General features: G+C 36.6%; 2 protein-coding genes across 3 annotated transcripts; both read right to left on the bottom strand.

The window, feature by feature from the left end:
- Window positions 1-2,115: 2,115 nt before the first annotated feature.
- On the bottom strand, window positions 2,116-6,180 carry LOC122074397 (protein DMR6-LIKE OXYGENASE 2-like). Its single transcript, XM_042639222.1, has 4 exons — window positions 5,962-6,180; window positions 4,526-4,773; window positions 3,015-3,336; window positions 2,116-2,367 (listed from the first exon to the last, which is right to left on the bottom strand). The coding sequence occupies exons 1-4, from the start codon at window positions 6,178-6,180 to the stop codon at window positions 2,116-2,118; spliced, it is 1,041 nt and encodes a 346-aa protein (XP_042495156.1).
- Window positions 6,181-14,257: 8,077 nt separating this feature from the next.
- LOC122079858 (60S ribosomal protein L23A) lies at window positions 14,258-19,612 on the bottom strand. Of its 2 annotated transcripts, none has more exons than XM_042646650.1 (4): window positions 19,500-19,612; window positions 17,832-17,883; window positions 17,207-17,570; window positions 14,258-14,550 (listed from the first exon to the last, which is right to left on the bottom strand). In XM_042646650.1, the coding sequence occupies exons 2-4, from the start codon at window positions 17,848-17,850 to the stop codon at window positions 14,466-14,468; spliced, it is 468 nt and encodes a 155-aa protein (XP_042502584.1). In that variant the 5' UTR covers window positions 17,851-17,883; window positions 19,500-19,612; the 3' UTR covers window positions 14,258-14,465. The 2 variants fall into 2 exon arrangements, with proteins under 2 accessions (XP_042502584.1, XP_042502664.1); XM_042646730.1 differs by lacking the exon at window positions 19,500-19,612 and adding an exon at window positions 18,837-19,097.
- Between the last annotated feature and the right edge of the window lie 6,627 nt (window positions 19,613-26,239).

Raw genomic sequence — 26,239 nt, 5'->3', positions numbered from 1 at the left:
TTTGCAATTTTACCGATCTTATGACCAGCCATTTAGTACTAATGTACCAATATTGAGATGCATTCCCTTATTCATAGAAAGAAGATAATTAGGAGAGACAGTGAGGTGGATCAATTGGTTCGCTTCGACATTGAATTATTTTTTATACCCAAAGATAACTGGTTAATGGAAGGTTGACATGTGGCAAGCAACAGCTATTGGCAAACGATTCGAATGGAAACTGAAGAAACTTATAGGACAAGAAATCCCCTCAAATCATGGAATCATTTGAAGATTCAGCCTTTCCCACGTCGTTGACGTTTACTAAGACCCAATTTTTCAAAACATGGAAACTGGGGTACTCCACTTACGGCAACCTACTCACTTGCCGCTTGGGGAGCAAGTAATTGTCTTCCACTTGGAACTCAACCCCACCCTGTACGATAAATAGAGGGAGGGCCCCAAAGTAAGACTCACTTCATTATTTTATTCACTATTTCTCTCTCCTTACCCTTCTTTATTACTATTGTAAGGATTGACTTGAGCATCCAAGAATCCTCCAGAGTTCGCTTTGGCCTCTCTTAATCTGATTTACTTATGCAGGACAGAGGAGTCAGCAACCAATCAATGTTTTGACGCAATGGATTGATCCAATCCATGGGAAGATAGAGAGAATATGTGACTTGACATGATGACAAAGACATACCAGAAAAACAAGGCTACCATGCAACATTGAGGTGTTCGCTCTAAGGTTGCACTAAGGGAGTCTAAGGGTCCATTTGATAATGTTTCAAGAAACGCGTTTCAATCGTTTTTATTTCCAGAAATAACAAAAACGGAGTAAAAAGCGTTTGATAAAACTGTTTCGTTTCACTTATTTTTAGAAATAGAAATAGAAATTTTTCCTTATTTATGGTTCAAGAAACGACCTAGACGAAACAAGTTCCCTTTCTGAAAACGACTTGTGGCAATTCTTTCACTGATTACCATCGACTTCTAAAAACATGACTTATCAAACACCTTCAATTCCGTTTCTGTTTCTAAAAACGAAAATTTATGTTTCTGCCGTTTCTTGAAACAAAAACGGCAGAAACGTTATCAAACGGGCCCTAACTCATTTTCTCTATACGTATTATTTATCCAGTAAATAAAAACAATGATATTAAGTGCAGTAATAATTGGAGATAAAAAACAAACTCCTTAGTGAAGTGTTTATTACATTTAATCATCTCCACTTTAACAGCATCGCATACATATTTAGAGGCATAGAAAGCAATATCATCAAGAGCCTAAACAGTCATAACAGCCAATATATAAAAATTTGTCGACCCTAGGTTCGACATAAAATATTTATAAATATTTTGAAAAATAATTATTTAATAACACTAATATTTAAAAATGCATTTGTAAATAATTTATAGACTTCCACCAAGCTCAAAATTTTTTTTAATCATTGTCAAAGAATTGTCATAGGATATTCTCTCACATCGAGAAATGGATTCCATGTTGAGCATGCATCTTTTCCATTTAAAAATAAACGTTGTGATTCTAGCCTACCCATATGGTGTATAGGCATCAACATTGGTACACATGACAATGCGCAAAATATAATAATAATGGTAGCGAAGGACCTCTTAAGTATAGAGACAAAAATGACTATCAAAGTGTTTCATACATAAACAATTAATGACGATCCAATCATCCAAGATTCTCATTTTGATCGAGTCCAACACATATACAATATGAATGCTCACATTTATATTTTAGATTTACACTCCAAAAGTATATAATAAAAAAAACAATATGCCTAATGTTGTTCCTAGCAGTTGTGAATACTTCAAGGTATAATCTTACAACAACACATTGCACATAGAATAATAATACAAATTAATTTTATTTACTTTAAATTGAAGACACACATATCCAACACCCTGCACTGCCACTGTGGGGTATCTCCACGCCACACTAATGGTGGTGGTGTGGAAAATGGTATCATTCACATGGCCAAGAAGAAAGAAAAAAATAACGAAGAAAAACCATGATGGGTGTACAATACATTAATTGCATGGGAAACTTTTTCGCATAACATATTTTCTATGACAATACATACATCATCCTATACGGATTATCAAACATCTAAGTTGTAGAAACTCTAAACATATCTAAGCATTTCTCGGTCGCAAGCCCTAGATTCCAAAACTTGGTGTAGTACTCGCTATAAGTATAGCTTTTGTAGAGGGCAGGGTGCTCTTTGTCCACTAGCTCTTCTGCAGGTTTGATCACAGCATCAGGTGATGGGCAATAGAAAGTTGGGATAGAGATTCTATCTTTGTTGTGGTTTACCACAGCCCTATGGAGCACACTTTTGTACCTTCCATTACTGAGCACCTACACACAAACGATAATAGACTTTAAAGGATCAATGACTTGTTGATAAGTAGCATCCTTAATGCTTAACCCAAAGACTAAAAACAAAAAATCAGCCCCCAGCCAAAATTTTCAATCCAGCAACTCAATCTATGATTTCTGCTCATTCATGGATGTTGGGGGTGGGGTCTTGGCATGCCTTCACCCGAAAGTAAAATAATACACATTCCAATAACTACTATTTGGCAGTTTAGGTGCGATTATATGCTTCTTTTTTTTTCTTCTTTTTTTTAACAATGGGTATCTAGGGCTTCGACCTGACTAGTCCTGCGGGTTCATACTGACCCCACAACTGCATGGACCTACTCATACCGGAATTGAATGAGAACCATTTAATTTTCACTGAAAGCAATGAAGAACACTAAACACCCCCGTGTGAGTGGATCCAAAGAGGTAAGAGGAGTCGAACTCAGAACTATAAGCTTCCTGAGGTGAAGATCCATTGCCAACTTAAGTAGACCACAAAGTCCTTTATTCATGTGTCAAATTTCAGTCCGAGCCAAATTTCTCAAGTAGCAAAACAAGGTATTGAAAAATCAGAGACTACAATGAGGGTGGATGGACATAACAAAGCTATTAGAAATCTAAATATTTTTTGTTTCTCTCACCTCAATTTGATCACCGATGTTGACAATAAAGGTATTCAGAGTTGGGTTGATGGCAACCCATTTGCCATTTCTAAGGACCTGCAAACCTGGAATATCATCTTGTAAAAGAATTGTGATTACGTTCGGGTCAGTATGAACGGGTAATCCATAAGTAAGCTCCGGTTGTGGACATGGTGGATAGTAATTGATGGCCATGTGTTGTGCATGTTTATGTAATGCCTTATCTATGTAATCACTTTGTAAACCTAAGCTCTCTGAAATTGCTTCAAGCAACCTTAATACAAGACCTCTCACATTTGTGCAATATTGAGCTGCATCTTCCCTGTTAGAATAAAAATGGATGACAATGCATTTTATTAATTTATATTAGCTAGTGAATATTGTAATATATTCATCAAATGCGTTGTTGAAAACACAGACAGATTCATATGAAAAACAATAGCCACTTCAAATTTTAAACTGTCGATTTAACCTTATCTTCTTTATTATTGCGAGTATTGAATGATATCTCTATATTTGTATATTGAATTTGACGTCTTCTTTTTGCCCTTTGTCTAATTTTCAAAAGTTATTTAAGATAATGGTATAAAAGAGTTTTCAGAAATAATTTAAAAATGGCATATCATTATCAAAAGGTGTCATTGTCATGCACATATTTCAAATACACATGTGAAATGTCATTATTACCCTCATAAGAAAAAAAATTATATATCATATTAAAAGGTAAAAAATTGAGCTACAAATTATTTGACACCTTGAGAGGTGTTAATAAGAAACTCCCTTTATTATAAGATATATCAACTAATAATAATAATGATGATGAATAATTTAAAAAAAAAAATCAATTTATAAAAGAAAAATATACAAAAATTTACTTTTCCAAGAAAAAAAAATAGTGCAAAAGCCTAAAAGCTTGGGTCTCTGGGATGGTATGGTGTAATACATGCATCCACATAGGTCCCTCCAAAACACCTAGTGTAGCAACCCACCGCCACAGTCTCTACTTAAATCGTAGATGCACACATGGGGAATCGAACCTGAGCCCATGCGCCTATCTACACAATCTCTAATTTGCACCTACACACACACAATGTGTACGACAGGGTTCGATCCCACGACCTTCTGGGCGTCAACTCTTCAAGCCGGAGCTGCCACCACTAGGTTATCCTAGTGGTGTTAGTTGACCTTCAAATGTTTCCCTTATTATTATTATTATTATTATTATTATTATTATTATTATTAAAGAAAATTATTGGGAAATAATTAAAGGTAATTTCAGGGGAGGCAACACTAAGTATTGGTTCTGCCTCCATGTACTTTGGGTGCCATGCAAAGATATGGAAAATAAGAAATAGGGGATCAAATTTGTGAGCTTATCTTATCCATATGTCCCATTTTGTATGAGATACTCTTATTTTCCCCTAAGGTATCTATCAAGCATTGACAGAGACCATGAGGGGTTTATATTAAAATTGAAAGTAAATTTAGACGTAAGGATAAAATAGAGTTACCTAAAAGGGGGAGGATTAGATGGCCATTCATGCACATAGTCCTCAAGAGGGTAACAATGAAGTCTCAAAAAATCTCTCCAATTTGCAACTGTTTCTGTCTTCACATTGAAGCTGGTTGAGAGCCTCACAGTCTTGGAAGGATCAGTGGAGTAGATTTTCAACCTCTCTCTTTCAGGCAATTTAAAGAACTCCTTGGATACTCTTAACATGTCTTTGATCATCCTCTCCGGTATCCCATGGTTCTTGACCTATAAACATTTTAAGGGGTGATGATTATAAAAGGACTAGTCATATACAAAGGAACTATCAAAAAATTATGGAAGACTTGAACCAAAACTGAGAGGTGAAAGCCTCATTATTCAGGTTAGGGCCCTGAATCATGCAATGGCTACCCTCATAATTTATCTTCTTTCTCTCCCCATGCCCTATTTGGGTTTTGCAGTCTGTCCACATAGGCTGGTCTTTGTTTAGATAGAGAGAGAGAGAGAGAGAGATCCCACTCAATGGGTCCTTCATGAATTGGGTCATATTGCATGGACGCACATGATCCAACCCGCAGACCCGCACCCACTTCTAGCAAAAACTAGCTTATAATGAAACAATAAGCCTTTTTATCAGTAAAATAAAATAGAGAGTAGGGGTGTCAATTTGTGGCCCGACCCGACTAAACCGACCGGGACCGACCGTTTATAGACCGGCCCGGCCCGGACCGTTTATTAAACGTGTCGGGCTTAAGCCCGGCCCGTTTATAAATGGTCGGTCTCGGTTTTGCTACTTGGACCGTCGGGCGCCCGACCGAGACTGACCGAATAACGCCCGACCGAGACCGGCCTATTGTGCACCGACTTGGCCCGACCCTTTAGTGATTGTAGAATACCTATTTTACCCCCCAAATTAAAGAATAAAAACTAAAAAGTAAAAGACATGTTCACATTTTAAATAATGGTTATATTTGGTATCATTTATTGATTTATTTTCATTTTTTTGGGCTTGCATGAGTGGGCCGGAATATAAGAGCAAATTTTAAAGAGGGCCCGTTTAAAAACCGATTAAAGCCCGTTTAACATTAAACATGTCCGTAGCCCGGTTAAGGCCCGACTAAAGCCCGATTAAGGTAGCCCGATTATAGTCTGAGACCGACCGACCGAATATAAAGTGTACCATGCCCTCAATAACTAAGCCCGATTAGTTAAATGGGCAGACACGGTGTAGCCCTTGAAAGTCTTCAAGCCCGATTAAGCCCGACCGAAACCGGACCGGCCCAACCGGTTGACACCCCTAATAGAGAGTTTTCCTCCATCATGGGAAGGTTCACCATATGATCTGAGGGTTCATAAATCTCTCCAGGGTTTAATATTTTTTCAAAATATCCACGGTCAAGGGATTCTCATTCACCAAGGCTCAAGGAAAACTCAGTCCAAATAAAAATAACATACCTGAAAAAAACCATCATGTTGACATGCTTGGCCAATCTCTTTTACTATCTTAGAGTGGTTAGGACCGTTGAGGTCTTGAAGATCAATGATAGGAATCGATTGTTCCGGTGATTGAACATTGAGAAGATTCGGACGATCCGAAACCGGTCGAACATAATTCAAAGGGACATGACTGATGCCGGACGAAAGATCAGTCAGTAATACTTTGCTGGCAGCCATAGAAGAGTTTGAAGACTCTAAATTGAATCTCAACTATTGTTTTTGTAGGTATGAAAAGAAGAAGAGACGAGGATGAAGAATTGAAGATAGAAGTAATCAAGCTATATAGAGTCTTATATTGGTGCTAACTAATGTGTGAACTGAGTTCAACCAAAAGAAAAAGAATAATTAATGTGTGAACATTGTTAGATGCCATATTTAGTAACGAATGAAGGAGAAAAGTATAGCCCTTTTCTCCCAAAAATTTAGCATTTCTGCTCGTGTAACATGCCTTATTATCTTTAGGATGATGTTTCAAGAGATGATATCACATTGTCACCTTTTTTTTTGGAGTGAGGTTTGTAAGTAGGTGGGTAGGTGGTAGGTGGGTTGGTAGGTATGTCCTTGCATGCCATATTTCCATGGTGACTTCGAGAAGTGAAGCATGATGTGTGTTACTGTTATTGCTGCTTAAGTTTTGCATTGGAAAAGAATAATGGGGTCAACAAGCTGCTTTCTATAACTTTGACCCAGTTTGGATGGTTGAACCATCATTAGAACCCAAAGCCCATCAGAGGGAAAGCTATTGGTTTGAGGGATATATCTTTGTGAAAGGCAGTTTCCTTTATCCATGGTGAATGGAGCATCCCTTATCTATGGGTTTGAGTGTTTCAAGATAGGTATGGAGAATAGTGGGAAAGGAATTATCGACTTCATACAATAGGAGTGGCAAGTAATATTAACTTTAATGTTATTGATGAAGTCTGATCTTAGTTTAATTCAAGAAGTACTATTGATTATTTTTCAATTTTTAATGAACCTCAACTTTTTATGAGTTGTCTATATTATGAAGTTTTTGTGAAAGGCAGTTTCTTTATAGTGATGCAGTCTGATATTAGTTTAATTCAAGAAGCTAGTTTTGTCCTTTGAGGATCAGGGTTTCTCTATATTGTACTATGTGAGGATGTGAAAGTGAGAGTTTTGTAATTTCTTTATCAGAATAGTGTAAGTTTTGGTTATTACTTTACAGTCGAAGTAGCTCATCTTAGGTGAACCACATAAATCATTGTATTCCATGCATGTGTGTGTGTGTGTAATCCCTTTTTCGTTTTTACTTTTGCTAATTGTTGTTCTGCTGCGTTGTTAATTCCTAATACCAAAATGAGTGGGTGAAATGTCATTCTGTCCACTTCCTTCAAAAAAAAAACAAGCGGAGCTGTTTTTGAAGCTCCTCTGCTTGCATCGTCCAACTCATTTTTGAAGTCGTCTCGTGCAATTTCATGCACGGCCCTCATTAAGTCGAGCCTGGGCTGCCTGCAGCCCTACTCCACACTAGTGGAGAACTTTCTCAATTTCCATCTTGGAACTCTCGACTTTAAATCGAAGGAAAGTATTTGGAGTTGGTTTGAATGGTTTTATGGGTGAACCATGTAGGTCAAACTAATACTCGAATTATCCCACCAATTAATGCAACCTTATATGGGATAAAATATAAAACAATGACAGATTCAAACTTAATTGGAAACTTAATATTTGGCTTATATTAAATTATTCCCTTTCAGTTTTGAACTTTGATGACCACTAACTTTAAACTTGTATTTGCATATTCTTCATGATAGATAATAATTATAAAAACCTAACTTTAAATTTGTAGCAGATACTTAATTATCCCCTCCCTTTTAAATTGGAACTTTGAAGTGTAACGTTAAGTTGGTGGTGATAGTGACTTAACAAAGTATTAATTACATTTTTTTAAAATATTTAATTCCATTTTTATGTCAATTACTCCATTTTTTATTATTCAATGAAACGAATCATCCTAATTAGGAAATCATATAGATTCTCAAAATTCTCAAGGAAAAATAAGTGTTTCAGTGCTTTACAAAATAAATAAAAAATAAAAAAAAGGCTTATTCTATTAATGTTAGGTCATTCTTTCGCTACTTAAGATACCCTGGTTGATTGAATTCTCATTAGAATTTCAGACAGTATATTTCCTTGTTTAACTTCTTTTATTTGCTTTCCCTCTAATATAATGCCATAAATACCATCTAATTGACTTTTATTTTTTTGCCCCAAAATCTCTTTCTACCTCTTTGTTCACTTTTAAGGCTTTTCAAAATTCCATTTTTTCTCCAAGTCCAACTTCACCCAAAGTTGACCTTGAACATGAGGGCCCAATCTACATTAGGGGCTTTTGAGCTCCTCCATGTGTGTTTACAATAGAGATGGAAGTGGATCGAATATGAATCGAATGTGATCGGATCTAAATAATTTCTCATCCGATACGATTATCCCTAAATGATATATATAGATGTGAATCGAATTAAAATTTTCAACTATCTGTTTACATCTCTAACTTATGTAATCTGAACTTTTCTCCCCCTGGCTATATATGATTCGCATCAATCTATGTCTCTCAAATGTTTTAGTCTCATGATTTTGTTTCCTCATTCTCTAAAACTTGTTGCATCTTCAAAAACCCACAAGATTATTAACTACTTAGATTTTAGTTTAGTTGAATATTTATTCGAATTTGATAGATTTCTTTCGGAGTATCTATATACCTATAAACGAATATGGATGCAAACTGAATTCGTTTATATTTTTTCTTTATAAGTAAGGGGCTTAGGAGTTTAGGAGTTTAGGAGTTTAATGGACTTTAGAATTCAGGGTTTAGGATAAGGTCTGGGCAGTTGGTGCAACTTGGCCAAGTCCAAAGTAGGCTAGAGATGATGCTATCCATCTTGACAAGTAACATTTAAGAGTCTAATGGGACCTAGCCAACAATCAATATTCTAGGAATGAGTTTTGAGGTGGCTTTCAAACTTGGACAATAACCCATTGACCAAATGATAAAACATGAACACAATCACACGCATTGATGTCTGAACATCACTTGTTTTACATTTGTCTGAACAGCAATCTTGACCTTGTAACATAATGAACTATGACGCTTGATTTAAGGGTATTTATTAGTTTGACTGGAAATGGAAAGTTCAGACTTAAGACACGTGAGTTGAAGGTGGTGTAGAAGAGAGTTTTTTTTTTTAAATTAATTAATTAGGTAGGGAAGGGAAGAAATGTAGAAAAGAGTTAATTACTACAAACTATGTGTTATTTGTACGTCTCTCATAGTTCATTTACCCAAAAAAAAAATTCTCAAGAGTTCATTGAAGTCCACAAGTTGTAGGGATATGTTTATCTTATGAAAATAAAAATAATCGATCGTCACTTGGGTATTTCTTTGGATTACACTTGATTGCAAGGAATACTAAAAGGAAAGGAAGTGAAAATTTTCAAATCTTATTTATAATGATTATCCCATGTGATTGTATAAACTACTCTATTTTCTTATTATATTTAGTAGTGATATATTTTACATTTTAAAGCAAAGGGATTTGGATGGAAAGTAAAGAGTAATTCAGTAAACAAGCATAGAATGATTTAGAGATAACAATATAGTCACATGGGTAATAATTACAATAATCTCTCTTTTAGGTTTGAATATTTCATTTCCTTTCCCTTTAATTCCCCTTGCCACCAAGTGATGCCTTTAGAGATTTTATTTTATTTTTTGGTAAAAATGCCTTCAGAGAATTAGAGGGGAAATCTAGTACATCAAGAGATGGAAATTCTCCTAAGGCACAACATAGCAGAATATAAACAACCAAGAAGGGATATCCACTTACCTCCATTTTCTCTTAGGCTTTGTTAGGTTGCAATGGGAATTTAAAAGGAAGAAAGTGAAATTTTCATACTTTAAAAAGAAATGTTTATAATCATAATCCTATATGATTGTATAAACTACTTAAATTTTTTTTAACCATATTTAGCAATGATACATTTTACGTGTAATTTTCATTTTACATATTATAGCAAAGGGTTTTAGATACAAAGTAAAGTGAAATTTTATAACCAAATATGGAATGATTTGAAGTTAATGTTAAAATTACATGAGTAATGTCACACCCTGCCTCAAATTGGCCAAGGTATGCAGCACTAGACACCCACATCCAGTCAGTCTACTTCTCTAGGATCACAGATACAGTATCTTAATTTTACAAATGCCATCAAGACCACAACTAAAATCAGAGTACACTAATAAAATCATACAAATATCACTAGTTTTGTACTAAAATGATAAATAACATTATATAAATTTTCATGTCTTTACACATCTGCATGTTACAATACTTCCTACTACACATTCTATAAATATATACATCAAATGGAATATCTGAAATAAGAAGAGTGAAGTCCATCAGCCTCCTGGTGTCTCGTAGACACAAGCCTCACAATCGCTGCCGAAGTCCAATCCTATCTCAGTATCGGTTCCACCATTTAGAAAGAGTAATTAATGAGGGATGAGCTTCACAAGCCCAGTGAGGGGTGTACATACAAGCACACGCAAATAAATGATGCAATGCATGCTCAAACAAATTAAATGATGCTCATGATCCATTTTTATCACACAATACCTAGCAAACAATTACTAAGTCTAAGATAGGGTATCAGTGCTACTGCAACATAGGTGGCATCCCTGGCCCCGGAATCACACATATTAGTCACTCAAAGATACAAACTAGTTGCAAGTCAGGAGCCTGCAGGTCTCAGAATCACACACATCAGTCACCCATGTTGTAGACAACCATGTTCTTGGAATCTCACACGTCGATCACCCATGCTATGTAGCATGCAGCCACAGTCCCAGAATCTCAACATCGGTCACCCATGCTACATCCCCATCTCTTGGGATTAACCAGTACCTAACCCCTTACTGGCAAGGGGTGTAGCACCAGGGTCTGTGAAGCATAACCATATGTAATCTATATGCATCATCGCAATCAATCATACATCGGTGTTCATCATTGTAATACCGACCTCTGAGCCCACGGTACCGGATTTTCCCCCCCTCGATCACACTTTGCCTCAGACCGTCGATGTTACAATCACTATCACTTAATTCTATAACTACGCATCCACAAAACCTCTATCACAATAACATCGGTAAAACCATACCACATGTGCAATATATATATAATATATATATATCAGAGCATGCATAAATGAAATTATAAAAGAAACACTCTATAAATTAATCAAACACTCACTCACTTTTTTACCCAAATCACAAGTACGATGAGATCACCGCAATCGACTTTGTATCCTCGTCCGATTGTTTAGGTTCCTAACCAAGTGTGTATCATTTGTTAAATATTTATAACACCTATCTACATCTAAATTGACTCATTACAGGTTCGCTACTAAACCCAAAACAACTCTTAACAGTACAGCCCATGTTCCAATCTCATTTAAAACCTCAAAAATACTCCCGAGTTACCCCCTACTCATAGGGCTAAGTTGGCTAAATAGGTAGGGAACATAACCCACAAGGGGAAGGGTATTGTTCAGCCAAACCAGGGGCTGATTGGGCTCAAAATATCCCAATCGGTGGGAGACAACCGGCTAGCCGCTTGCCCAACCGATGCGAGAGATTCTGCAGAAATTTCTACACTTCCATATGCAGTTCTGCCAATTTCTTCAGCTTGGGCTGCCCATGGTTGATGGGTATTGACCATGGGAACATGGGAAAGGTTCCTTAACACCTCTAGGGTCCTTTTACAACCCCCAACACTCCCAATTACATGAATTAAAATTTTGCCCTATGGAATTCCTCAATTTTCTTCCTTGGGATGGCAGATTCAAGTCTGGAAATCTATTCCTGAACCTGTGGAGCTCAAACCCAATTTATGGGTGGTTGTTGGGACAAATTCAAGTCTGTATCTCACTTTAAATTACATGTACAGCAAGATTACATCAAGAATTACAATTAATTTAGTCTCAATGCCAGAAATTAGCCCAATTCATATGCATGCAGTCCAAGATTCCCTCTCTGGATGGCTGCATGCTTAAGAATTCAGCTGAAACTATTCCTTGGTACAGCCATTAGATTACCTTAAATTTATAGGTACAGCAGGAATTTCATATCAATTTACTCTCTATAACAGTAATCAGCCAAGTTCCCTTGCATGCAGTCCATATTTCCCACTTTGGGTGGCTGCAAGCTTAGGAACCAAGCTGAACCTATTCCTAATTTGTAACTACACTACTGTACAGCAATTTCAGAGGTTAATTTTTATCTTATGATGTGTGTATAGCAGAAAATATGTGACAGCAGCCCCCTTTCTGCACCTTGGACAGCAGCATGCACTCCTCTCGGTTTGTTCCAAGCTTGGACAGCAACAAATTCCTTGCACCCACCACCTTTTACTCTACAACAGCAACAAGTGAGTAGCAAAAACCATACGACAGCAGTAGCAATAGCATGAGGCAGCCCCAAAACACATGGACAGCAGCCTTCTCTTCTCCTTCCTTTCTTCTTCTTTTTCTTTCCCTCTTCTCTGTTTTCATACGGATGTAGCAGCAAAGGAGAGGAAATAATGACCGATTTTCCCCCTTTTAAGGACCAACAGAGACCTTAGGGTCTATTATGTAAAAGTAGTTTTTATAAAATTTCATTTTTCCTAAATACTTCAACTCAAATATCTCAGTAGGAATTGAAGATTAACATGAAATTAAATGCAATCAAACCCTTAAACATACCTCAAATCATAGGAAAAACACCAAATTTGGGCATTCTGCCACTGAATAGGCAGGCCGTTGGCCAGGGGCTCTCCAGCCGGTTAGGCCCTTTTTGGTCCTCTACTATCCAATCTTCTGGCTAAGATATCCCACCTTATGTGGGACCCTTCCCCATTCATGTAGGCATCCACAAGCCCTTCCATAACTTACATCAAGATTCCTTTTCTTCCCTTGCTCTCATCTACACAATTGACCATTAACCATTCCACCTTATACCCTTATCCATAAAATTTCTATTCCTAAGGCTGGGTTCTAAAATCAAGGTGCTTCAGATAATGATTATATATATTTCTTTTTAAGTATGAAAATTTCACTTCTCTTCCCTTTTATTCCCCTAACAACCAAACATAGCCTTAGTGGTAGAAGAGGATGGAATAATGTCCATCTCTCACCCAAAACCAAAACCCTTCTTAAGCTATCAACTGCTCGTATCCATTTCCTTGCATCAAGGAAATGGTTGCAGTTACACTTCCACTTATCCATTAACCACCTTGCAATGTTATAAATGGTATAAAATTGATGTGGCAATTTGAACCACATCATCCAACATTCTTCCACTTATCTCATATTGCTATATTAGAAGAAAAATTCTTTACATTTCAAATTTTAATGCATGTCCATACTTCGAAGTTTAGTCTTTCATAGATTACTTAATGTTCTAAATGAAAATTTTAACCCACAATTAACAACGGTACATATTCAATATGTAGATCACTTCCTTCCATGTATTACGATCAAATATCTTGTGAAATAACCTATATGGGCAAAGGAGAGAGAGAGACTGTGAGGGCCACCGGTAGAGACTGCTTTTCCCCACAGAGAACACTCTCCCCTGTTATTGTTAAGCTTTCTACTTCTTCTGGTTATTCAGGAAGGATGTCCTCTTTAAACAGTAAAACCCAATTTTTGTTGTACAGTTAGTCCAATTTATCAACGGGTCTCTGATCTCAAGTTGTTCTCCCTTCAATTGATCAGCATGAGTCTTGAAAGCTAATGCTATGCATAATGCAATCCTTTCTTTTGAGGATTACCAGGGTTTAACACATGGGATTGAACCTCCTTTAATCTGTGATGGTAGTTTTGAGCAATGTTTAGGGAGTGCAGGATGGGAACCTATTCTTCTATGTAACTCCCATTTTGTTATGGTTTCAATGCAATATGGTATCTAAATGCAGTTAAAATCTTGACAAGTCAGGACAGAGACCATAGCAATCCAAACAGTTTTGCGGATGGCTAAGCAGTGTATGGTGTGCAACAACTGGTGACAGGAATAGACAGCAAACAGTAGATAGGATTGCAGTATCAGGAAATATATTCAATGAATAGCCATGATAGACATTTAAACTGTTTGACATTTTCAATCTTTCGCAGACATTGAAGCATGTAAGAATCTTGAGAGTAGCGGCTCAATTTCTATACCACATCAAAGCAACAAAATCAAAGAGGAGACATCTACAGAGGAACCAGGGGTCAATATGCTTCCATAAGCTTAGCATTCCAAAGATTATAAGAAAAATCCAATAAATTTAGAATTTGTCCATGTAAAAAAAATTTGAAAACTAGAACTACACCTGAAACTATTGAAAAATGCAGATGCGTAGCATCTCTCTAGTACTATCATAGATTTCCAATTAACAAGCCAATATGAAATCAAATCTCCATTAAATGATGCCAATCTTGTTGGCAACGTCCAAAGCATCATAGTCTGGAGTCAACCTCACATATGCCTTCTTGGTACCATCGGGTCTGTTAACAAAACAGAAATAGAAAAAATGCGAAGATATCAGAACTGAAAAGAGATGTCAAAGAAAAACATCAACTGATAGGTTAATAAATCTAGTTAGACCTTAACATACAAACTAAACCTAGGTTGACGTGAAAGTGAAACTCACAATCTCTCTTACAAACTGATGGAGTTCCTGAGATTCGGAAACCCTACTTGGGTTTGCAGTGGGCCCACCCAAGCACTAGATAAGCAAGAAATAATAGCAGTTCTGCAATTATAATGAACTTGCAAAGGGGGAGGTAGCAATCATGAAATAAACCAAAATTGTAGAGAGTTACTTTGGAAGGTGAACATGTGGTAGGACCTAACTGTCTTTTATATTTTTTTGTATGGGAACCGATTGGAAGCAATTGTACGTGACGGACAGACTTGGACTTAACAGGAAGCACAAGGGTATTGATGTCAATAAACAACCCAATTGAAGTTGTCTTCTTCAACCTCTCAAAAAGTACAGGCCAGCGGTACGAAGCCCCCCTCACAATGGACCCAACTTTTCAGTTTTCACCCAAGGTCCAATCAAGGTAAGAATTAAAGAGATAGTTGGCCCTAAGATCTCTGGATTCCAGCCAACAATCCTTCAAAGCAACAGCCTAGCAAATATCTGAAATTTGACCTGGCGGTGGAGGAAGAATCAGATCTGAAAGTGAATTAGAAACCCACTATTCCAACAAGCTCTGGAACTCAGGTTTAGCAAGATGGGTCGCCCCGAGGTAAGACCTCAACCCCCAAAATCTAAGAGGTAAAGGATTAGGGATGGGGGAGATTGATAGCCAACCATGGGAGACACTCAATTTCATTCCATTATAAAATCTGTCCAATGCATTGAGTTACAAACATATTTAAAGAAAAAAAAAATTATTTTGGTAAAGAAGATTCTGACAAATAAAAACTAATATATAGCTAGGAATCTACTAACTCAACAAGGACACTAAGTAACTAGGAATCTTTTTAAGTCCCACGCATCTAACTCAATCTACAACTTCCAGTAAGAAGATTACAAGAAAATTCCAAAATAAATTCCTAATATCCTACTGAACGACAACCAAACCTGGACCCGGTTCTAGTTCGGGCTCTCAAACAGGTTCGGCACGATCAAATGAAGTGCTCATGCATCAATTGCCCCCAGTCTTGTTAATAACTCACCCCACGAGTTTTGTAAAATGGGAGAATTAGCACCAATCAATCAGAATCCATCCTTGAATATATAAAATCATCAGTTAAACCTCGATCAAGGCATATAGTAAGAAAAGAATAGATACCTCATAAAACGGTATGAAAACCATGACATGAAATTCGTTGTTGAAGTAGCAACTTGGAAATATAAAATTGATCAATTCACTAAAGAGATAAACAATTGGCCTGTGTACAGTAAGAAAAGAATATATACCCACTTAAACATCTCTTGAGACCATCAAATTCTACAAATAGGTACCTTATCCCTTAATCAAGGTCACGTAAAAATCCCAAGTCCATAATTAGTGGAAGTACCTACCACTATCTTCTTAAACCCTAAATTTGAGTTTCCAGATTCTGCCAGAATTGACACAATGATAATAAAAATTACAAAACCAATCCTTCCCTAATCCAAATAATTCCAAATTTTTCAAGCATAATTAAACTTAATAGCACTGTTTCAAACCAAAAATCAGAACTCAACTCGAATCATATTTATTCCACATGCTACAATCCTAGTGTAGATTCTGCCAGAATTATGTGCACCGAAATAAATTGACATCAACATCATAATTCTAAAACTAAAATAACCCCCAAATTTTCTAGGATTAAACTAGACTTAAAATAGTCACACAACCGAAAAAAAAGTATATGTCAGGTTATTAATTCCATCCATATAATGTTACTAATTCTGCCCTATCGGCAGACCAAATTCGAGTTTACAATTTATGGGCATAGTAAACGTTCTCAAATCAAGCCCAAACTTTCCAGGATCAAAGTAGACATCATAAAGACTATACTCAAATTTTCCAGTCGAAACTCAAACCCTGGGTCAGGTTTTCATCTTTACCTTTCCCGGACTCAGATTCTGTACCTAACAGAAAAATTGGTTCAATCACTTATGAACTTTATATCAAAGAAATATAATTCAATGAACATTATTTTGAACCATGATTCTCAAATTTAGAACTCAAAAAGACTAAATGTATGCATTAATCCATTGTTTTATCAAGACAATTATCCCTAAACTATACTTCACCCAAATTTTGGCATGTCAAAGAGTGATGTGGCTAATACAACTGTTGGAACTCGGGGATGGTCTGAAGGCCTGTGCCAAATTTCAGCCTAGAAACCTTCCCTGTGTGTCTATGCACCCCAACTGTAGAGCCATGCATCCTCTTGGCAGTCCCAGATTTTTCACTTCCTCGTTTGGTGTTGACAAACTCAGGTTGATCTGAAATTTGGCATCTGAGCAAGGGACCTTGGTGTCTACCTGTCCACAAATATTTTCAGTGCCATCTCACCTACCATATGGCGGATCCAGGTGCCGCTTATGGAGATTCTTCCATTAACATCCAAGCAGGAAAACCAGGTCCTAAAAAGAAAGCTACATCCTGGAAACAATGTAATTTACAATAATAACCCAAAAGAAGATGTGTTCACCTGATCAAAGTATTGACTTTCTTTGTCTGGATGTCATACATCTTCTTCACAGCATCTTTGATCTTCTTCTTATCTGCCCGAATATCAACAATGAAGACAAGTGTGTTATTGTCTTCTATTTTCTTCATGGCAGATTCAGTGGTGAGGGGATACTTGAGAATCTGATAGTGGTCCAGCTTGTTCCTCGGAGGAGCACTAATACGGGGGTACTTTGGATTCCTCTCTTTCTTCAGTGTCTTTGGTCGGTGAAAAGTTACTGAAGTGCGGATCTTCTTCATCTTCTTTTTCAGAGAAGCAGCCCCTGATTTTACTGCCTTGGCAGCCTTCAATGCCTGTGCCTTTGCATCAGGCTTCTTGGCAGTAGCTATGAAAGAAAACAATAACTATAGATTCAAGGCTCCAGACGAGAGAGGCAAAATGCTTGGAAAATTCCCCATAAATGAGTTAACTAAGGGTAAGAAAGGTACAAATAGCAAGATTAAGCTAATAAGAGCTAGAGAGCGATCCTCAAGAGCTTCTGGGGGGATGAAATACAAACCATTTAGCAAGGTCATGCAATTATTAATTATGAGCACACACATTACAAATAAGCTTAAGAAGGGCAAACTAAAAAGTAATAGCATACCTTTAGCAGGAGGAGCCATTTGAAATGGCTTAAGTTTTGATTAGTTGACCACCTACAAAAGAGAAGCCGACGGAAATCAGCAATAACAGCATGCAAAAAATGCACATTCAATGAATTCAACATTATATACAAAAAGGCATTTTGAAGGTAAGTCATCTACTCAAACATCAGAACCTGTTTTTCCATGGTTAATATTTTTTATTTCATCTTTATAATAAGAAGGCTATAGAATCATTTGTGCATCCATATACTTGTCGCGAACAATGTAATGTCTCACCCCATTGAGACCTGCTAGTTTAATAGTTATGAACTTCTAATAATTAGGTAAAAGTTCTGGCAGGCAGAAAGCATGGAAGAAAAAATTTAAATAGTGAATTCAAATCCAACAGCAACTTTGAACGAAAATATTTATGATATTTGTCATAAGTCATACTGCAAACAAAGAAATGTCCAAATGAGCTAGTAGTTTAGGTTATGGAGACAATAAGAAAAAAGCATATAAAGTAGCTCTGAAGTTAACCAAGAAAACCGTTCTTGCTTCGCTTGGTGCAGAACATCAGATCAAAATCCACTAGAAATAATAATAATACAGAAAATTCCACATGAAGAACATCACTAAATTTCAGTGTTCAACTTGATTTCATTTACATGAAATTAATGAACAAAAAAAAAGGGTCAAAAGAAGGGCTTCCTGAGCAGATATTAAAGAGGAAATGTTCATCCCAATCTGTGTATAAAGTTGAAATAGTTCGGTGGCATTACAAAAAAGAGAATAACAACAAAAATCATTATAAAGTAAGCCAGCATAATACATAACAAACATCCTGACCGATAGATCACAGTATGACAATGAAACCGCAAAGATCTCCACGAATAGTTCCAACCCAAAATTGAAAATCAGATCAAACAGAGAACTCTCATAACCTAGCACCTATGTACATAGTAGTTCACTTGCCAAAAATAAGAGTGGCAGAAAATATATATCATGAAAGCATTAAAATTAACCTTCTTCATGTAAGAGCTGTATTAAAATATCCATTGTGTTTCCCATGAAAATTGATGGCAATCCCAGAATAATTAAGATGCCAGCCTATAAAAATCTGCTTCAACTTCTTTACCCACAGCTGCCAAACAGAACTCCTACAATCCAGATAAATTTAATCTGCACTCCACAGTAGTAAAGACTATCAATACAGCATCCCAATAAGTCTCGATCCCTTAAACTCCATATACAATTGGAAGTCCTCTTCCCCCCCAAACTCCAATTACTCAAGGTAGAACCAACTCCAAAATTTGCAGTACCACCGTTCTCCTTTCAAGAAACTGACCACATTCAACTAAGAAAACATCGTTCCCACCTGATTTTTTTTTTTTCCCTATAAGTATTCCCACCTGATTTAGTTCCACTCAAAACATAAAATTCTTCCAAACTGAACTCATAAATAGTTAATAAAAGAAATTATTTTCTAGCACTCAAAAACCTTCCCAGAAGAAATCCTAGATAGAGAAATTAGCTTCAAATGGAAATGACAAAACTAAGCCATGCAATTAACTTCAATGGGGTCAAAATTAAAAACCCACAATAAATGAATCGCAAAAAGAGAGAATTTTCTACGGATTTGAGTGTCTAAAGAAGAAGGTTTTAGGGGCAGAGAGCGGAGACGTTACCACTGTGGACAAGAAACTCTGAATTCTTCTGAGTTCCCTCGCAAGGAGACAAACTAGGTTTCTTCCCAAAAGTACTAGTAACTAGCCTATGAGGACGAGCTGGGATAGAGAGGATTCATCTGAGCCGTTCATTTCTCAAGGAATATGATATTCGATTGTAGACGTTGATATTAGATCATGTGGCTTCACCAGTTTACATGGTCGATAATTGGAATCATCCACTGATGTGAATTTGAAATCAAAATATAACCGAACTGTTTACACTGAAACCGTAAAACCATGTAATAAATGGTTTGATTTTGATTTTAAAATTTAAATCGCTGGTAAATCATATGTCAAAACCATTGAACTGATTAAGATACAAGTAGTAAATTTAGCTCATTTAATGTTAAGTTAAATTAAACAATTATTTAAAAAATAAAGAAAAATAATTCAGTCTAATATTTAAAATTTACATCAATTTTACCAAAAAATTTGAAGATTAAGAAGCTTTTTGGATAAAAAAAAAATTAGAAAATATAAGAAAACCGTTTATAAGTGGTTTCGATTTTAAAATATGAAACCATATGTTAAATTGTTTAGTTTTTGTTTTACCTACAAAATCTTGCACCCAATTGAATCGAACAGTCTACACTGGAATTGAACCGACACCCTTAACTCAAGGATTGTAAATGGGTTGGTATATGATGAAGCCCATCTCATTTAACAGGTCCTGACTATGAATTAAGCAAATGCATATATCCAAGTGGAGAGGCAAGGGGATCATTGCACAACCCTATGATTGACGGAGCAAGGGGACGTTTAGGCAACATTATTTTCCCATCTAATAATAATTGTAAATAGGGAAAGCAAAATAAAATGTAGCATCATGTAGCTTTCCACGCAGAGGAATCAGAATAGATCTGATTGTGCTACGCATCGATCCGCATGAATAGCGACGAATAAATGATTGCAACAATCTCGCTAGGCAATGATCCACCCTCGAAATCCAAGTATTGCAATTGAGATCTTTGGAGACACGCACTCTCAATTGGGAGAAATAGAAGAGAATTGGGAGAGAGAGAGAGAGAGAGAGAGAGAGAGAGAGAGAGAGATTAGGTCAAAAACCTTGCTTTGCTTTATGGTCAAACCCTCTTATTTATAGAGACTAGCTAGCTAGGGTTCCTAATCCTAGTGGATCCATGATTACCTCAAGTGGGTGACCCACGAAGGAATCAGGTCAGGACTCAGTCCAATCCAAATTAATTAACATCTCCCACTCGCCCACGCAGGGCAAGCGTACTCAATTGTACATTTTAGAAGTCTCTCTACCTAGGTGTCTCATCATACAGGAAAATGAAGCTTACAACCTAACGAGATAGTACAAATATATGAGTGTTTTATCAAGCTTCCATCTAACCAACATAGCACATCACTCACAAATAATTTATGGTACCCTAAATAATTAAATTACATTAGATTCAGCACTCTCAATCCCTCAAGATGAGTGCTGATCCCTAAACATGCAATGTGCTATGACTACATCGAAACACAAATACAACAATTCACCCCGACAATCAGCCACAAAATAAGGGTACAATTTTGAATAGTATTTTCTAAGCCAACATGTCAGTTCAACTATTCCCAATCGCTTTCCTAATCGTGTCCCGCTGAACCACATCATTCATGATCCTAAGAAGCACGTTAAAGTAGCATCATTGGGCATCCTCTTCATGACATAGTCTCAGATAGAGGGTATCCATGGGATCAATTCAATTTTGAACCAAATGGCTCACACAATGATGAAGAAGAGATTCATTCAGTCACTCTCACAAATGGTCGAAACAAAGCACATACAGTATGAAATGTATGTTATATATGGTGCAACTCCCACAAAGGTAGATATATCACTCATAAAATAAAAAGAACACCATACGAGTCTCAGTTTAGTCGCACTTTTAAGCACCTAACCTAAGTCAATCAGCCTAGTCGCCCCCATGACACCGCTTGAATTCTCACATTCGGCTATAAATAAGCTACACTAAGACGTGATATCTCTTTGTTCGACCATAGAATGATCTCATCTTAGTCTAACTAAGGTGCCACTTAGCTAAAAGGTTGTTTGTTCATCTTGCTTGCTATATTTAAGCGCCAAGGTGAATTTGGCTTATCTTGCTCGTTATTTCCTAGCACTAAGGTGAATCACCCGTGTGATTGAGTGGATTCATTTCTGGTGACATATTTACAAAATAAAATGTGTACTCGCAAATCACCTTAAAGAATTATGTCTCATACATAAACCAAAGAGTGATAATAATAATGTTTAAAGAAAATGTCAAAACTCAAAATACAAATCATCCACGTCTAAGTCACAGATTTCTAACATGAGTAAGGAAAATGTCTCGAGTAATAGGCTTAGTCAATTGATCGACCACCATGCTACTCATGGAGATATGCTTCAAAATATTTTCTCCTTGCACATCCATTTTTCGAATGTAGTGACATCTAATGTCTATGTCTTTGGCTTTTCCATGAAACTTAGGGTCCTTAACAAATGTCAAAGCTATCGTACTATCACAATGTACAAGTATCACATCTCCTGAATGTGCGGTAACGCCAAGGCACCGTAGGAGCCTCCTCATCCAGATGGCCTCATGAATGGCTACCGAGTACACAATATACTCGGACTCCATCGTGGATAAGGCGATGCAGGTCTACTTCTTGCTACTCCAAGAGACAGCCTTATCTCCTAGAATAAATGTATATCCCAAATTAGATTTGTACTTATCTTTGTCACTAGCTGTTTGAATTTTAAAAGTAACCCCAAGCGTACTGATCAGTGTAACTAACGGATCGAACACAAGGAGAGCAGCCACTTTATTTTAAGCTTCTTCTAGTAATGCGAAAATGCATAGATTAATTATAGTGATCTATTTCTAACTACAGACGTAACATAAATGCATCTAAAAGAGTCCTAACTAACACATCTAGGGAATTTAGAATTGAAATTGCAATAAAAATTGAATGACCTAACCATTCACATCTAGGAATTTAAATTATCAAACCACACACAATTAAATTGAAAGTAAAAGTGTTAAAATAAAAAGTACTAAAAAGTAAATAAATAAAATAAAAATAAGAAAAAGCTAAAGAGAGGCACACACATAGGCATCTCTACTTAGCCAGAGGAATGCACCATAAACAATATGAGCTTCCCTACTTGACCAGAGAGTACTCTTACAAGGGCTTTTCTACTTGGCTTTAGGGGAAGGGATGCAATATAAATAATCAAAATAAAATTATAGTTCTATAGCTAGAGAGGGGCAAAGCCAACACATAATCTAGCTATAAACCTTGGGAGAAAGGGAGAGCAATAATGTAAAACTGAAAATTTAAAACCTAATTTAAGAATGAAATGATAGAAAGAAGAGAGAATGAAAAGGGGTGAGAAGACTACTATAGAAGCCTACTTACTTGAACTTAAAAACTTTATTGAGATTTGAAATACTACCAGTACTAAAAACTAGACCTAGAATAAACCAAATTTGAAATTGCTGGTACTAGAGAAGACAAATCTGAAGAGAAACTTGCACTTAAACAGAGATGCTTCAAAGCTTGGATCTTGTCACCTCTAAACCTTGAACTAGAGAATTAAAATTACAATACCATAAACCATAACGATGAAAGAAAACTTGCATATTCATTAATTAAAACTCCATTATAAAAGTATTTAACCAAAAAGTAAGAAGAACTAAAAGAGACTAAACTTAGAGAAAGAGATAAAACCCTAAAACTGAATTGCACCTAAGAAGAGAGAAAAAGAGAGCTCAAAAATAATAACTAGCCATCCTCTCCCCTTGAATGTTTTTTATTTATAGAGAAATAGGGAGAGAGACCAACGATTAGGGTTTGGGGGCCCATAATTGTGAGGTGGAGGATTTATTTCTCTTCTTTTTTTTTTCTGTCCTTTTTCTCTTTCTTCTTGATCAAGAAACCCCCTTGGCCAACCGTTGTTCCTTGCTTGAATCGATTGTGATGAGTCGGAGAGAAAGTCTTCAAAAAATATTTTCAAAAAATACCAACCAGGAGGTTCGAACTTGAGACCTCTTAATAAGAAAAGGATTTTACACACCATAACTCACCAACTACACTAGGTAGTTGTTGTTACTAAAAACAAATCTTCAATCATTTAAGGGTATGGGCAATTGATCCTGTTGGCATTTGAAATATTTCTTGTACACCTAGGACAACTGCAAACGGGCTAGTTCTGCATCTCAGTTCAGTTCTGAACTATTATTATTTTTCTAGCCCGAAAAGTATAATCACTTGTACGGGTGACAAAATGGATGTGTACTTTTAATGTAACACGTCTATCTTGCTTATAATTTTATCATCTTCACATCTATGAAAAGAAACAATACCTCTTTATATAAAAAATTGGAGAAATGACACCCGACAATCCTAAAGTCCTTTAAAATTCAAAATCTACAAAAAGAGAGTAAAACCCAAAGTAGCTCCATTCTAAATATGTAAAATGCATGTTTTACTACCTAAGATTTTACATATAAATGTGGTCATCACTAGCCCAGTCACCATCACTATAGCCTCTTCATCTCAAATATGAACCATTGTAGGTGAGGGTGAGATCAGTGGTCCCATGAAGGTATCAAAAGATTCTTTTCACTTTATGTCAGTGGCGTAGTCCTTGGTTACTCTAGTAATGACTAACCATGCCAACTGCGAATCATATATCTGGACAGTACACATCATCGCATACATTAGACTGCCTATCGTTGTTGCTTAGGGTACTTGGGACATTTGATTCTTCTCCTTATCAATCTTAGGGCACTGGTCAAGGCTGAAAACACATACCTTGTCCATGGGAGTGTCAATGGGTTTAGACTTGTCCATGTGGAATCGTTCAAGGATTTTCTTTATGTAAGTCTTTTGAGACAAGCTAAAAAGATTCTTAGAGCTAATGATCTTAATACCTAATATAAAGTTGGTTTCACCCTTGTCATTCATCTCAAAAGTAGAGGACAAACACTCTTTAGTGGCGACAATCATTACCATATAATTTCTAACCAATAGAATGTTGTCAACATATAAGGACAAAATAAAGAAAGTTTCCTTGGACCGTTCACATACATGCAGTGTCCTCTTCAATAATTTCAAAACCAATAGAGGTGTTGGCATGATGAAATCTAAAGTACCACTGCCTAGACGATTGTTCAAGGTCATATGTAGAACATTTGAAATGGCAGATTTTGCTCTGTTGTCTTTTGACCTCAAAACCCACTGATTGATCCATAAAGATTTTTTCGTCTAGTTCTCTATTAAAAAACGCATTTTTAACATCTATATGAAAGAGTTTCAAACTTAATTTACGATAATGACCAGAATGAGGCAAATTAAGGTAATTCTCACCATAGGGGAGAAAGTCTCATCATAGTCTACACCCTCCCTTTGGGTATAGCCCTTCGCCACAAGACGTGCCTTATACTTGTCAATCGATCCATCTACCTTGCTTTTGACCTTTAAAATCTATATTTATTTCTAATGGTCTTATGCCCAAGAGGTAGGTCAACTAACTCTCTTAATTGGTTCTTACTAATAGAACTCAGTTCATCCTCCACAGCAGCTTGCTATTTATCCTTAGCAGGTGAGAAGAGCATCTCTCGTAAAGAAGCGGGTTCATCCACATCCTTTGGAACACATGAGAACCTCCCCTTCAATCTCAAAACGAAGACGGGTAATGTGCCCACAAGTGCCCCTATGTGTCAGGGAATTTTGATGATCATAAAGTGGTACACTCACATTAGTTGGTACACTCCCACTAGGCTAATGATCAATCTCACTTTTTTTTGCAATTACACAGGATGTGTTAATACCCCAGCCTCTCCAAGCTTTTCTCATCCTCTATCTCAAAGATGTCAAGATCCCTTCCGGCGTTACTAATGCTAAGAAAGTTTGTCTCAATAAAATAGACATCACGTGGCTCTATCTTGGTCATTCATCCATCAAGGTGTTTATCGTACATAATGTAACCCTTTAAAATATTGAAATATCTTATAAAGATGTGTTTCCTAGCATTAAGGCCAAGCTTCTATTTACAAGAGGTGTTGTGAATATAACCTGCTAATCCACATGGCCGCATGTGCCCTAAATTTGGCTTTGTGCCTTTTCATAACTCATAGGAGGTTGAAAGAACTAACTATGGAGACAATTGGTTAAGGATGTGGGTAACAATCAAAAGAGTATCCCCCCAGAAAGATATTGAGATGTTGGCTTGCATTATCATCGACTTAACCATATCTAAGAGTTTCCTATTCCTCCTCTCCACTACGCCATTTTATTGCGAAGTATGAAAAATGTTCAATTGCCTACGAATCCCTTTCTCCTCACACAGCTCTTTATACTGGTCAGATAGGTACTCGCGTCCTCAGTCAGTGCATAGAGTTTTTAAATTCTTACTTAACTGAATCTCGACCTCTGCCTCGAAGCGTTTGAAGCAATCTAATTCCTCGCAATAGTGAGCGATCAGATATACATAACCGTATTGTGAATAATCATAAATGAACGTGAGAAAATAAGAGGCACCGTGGCATACCTTTACATTCATAGGTCCATAAATATCTGAGTGGACAACTTTTAGAGTCTAAGTAGCTCAGATCGCCTTTCCAAAAGGCTTCTGATGAGACTTACCTCGCACATAGGGAGGTTGACCATAGCGAGTGAACTAAAAGGCATTCTTTAGCTAA

The sequence above is a fragment of the Macadamia integrifolia genome, chromosome 1 (genome assembly GCF_013358625.1).
Source record: "Macadamia integrifolia cultivar HAES 741 chromosome 1, SCU_Mint_v3, whole genome shotgun sequence".
Classification (NCBI taxonomy): Eukaryota; Viridiplantae; Streptophyta; class Magnoliopsida; order Proteales; family Proteaceae; genus Macadamia; species Macadamia integrifolia.
This window is presented reverse-complemented; position numbering and strand designations above follow the sequence as displayed.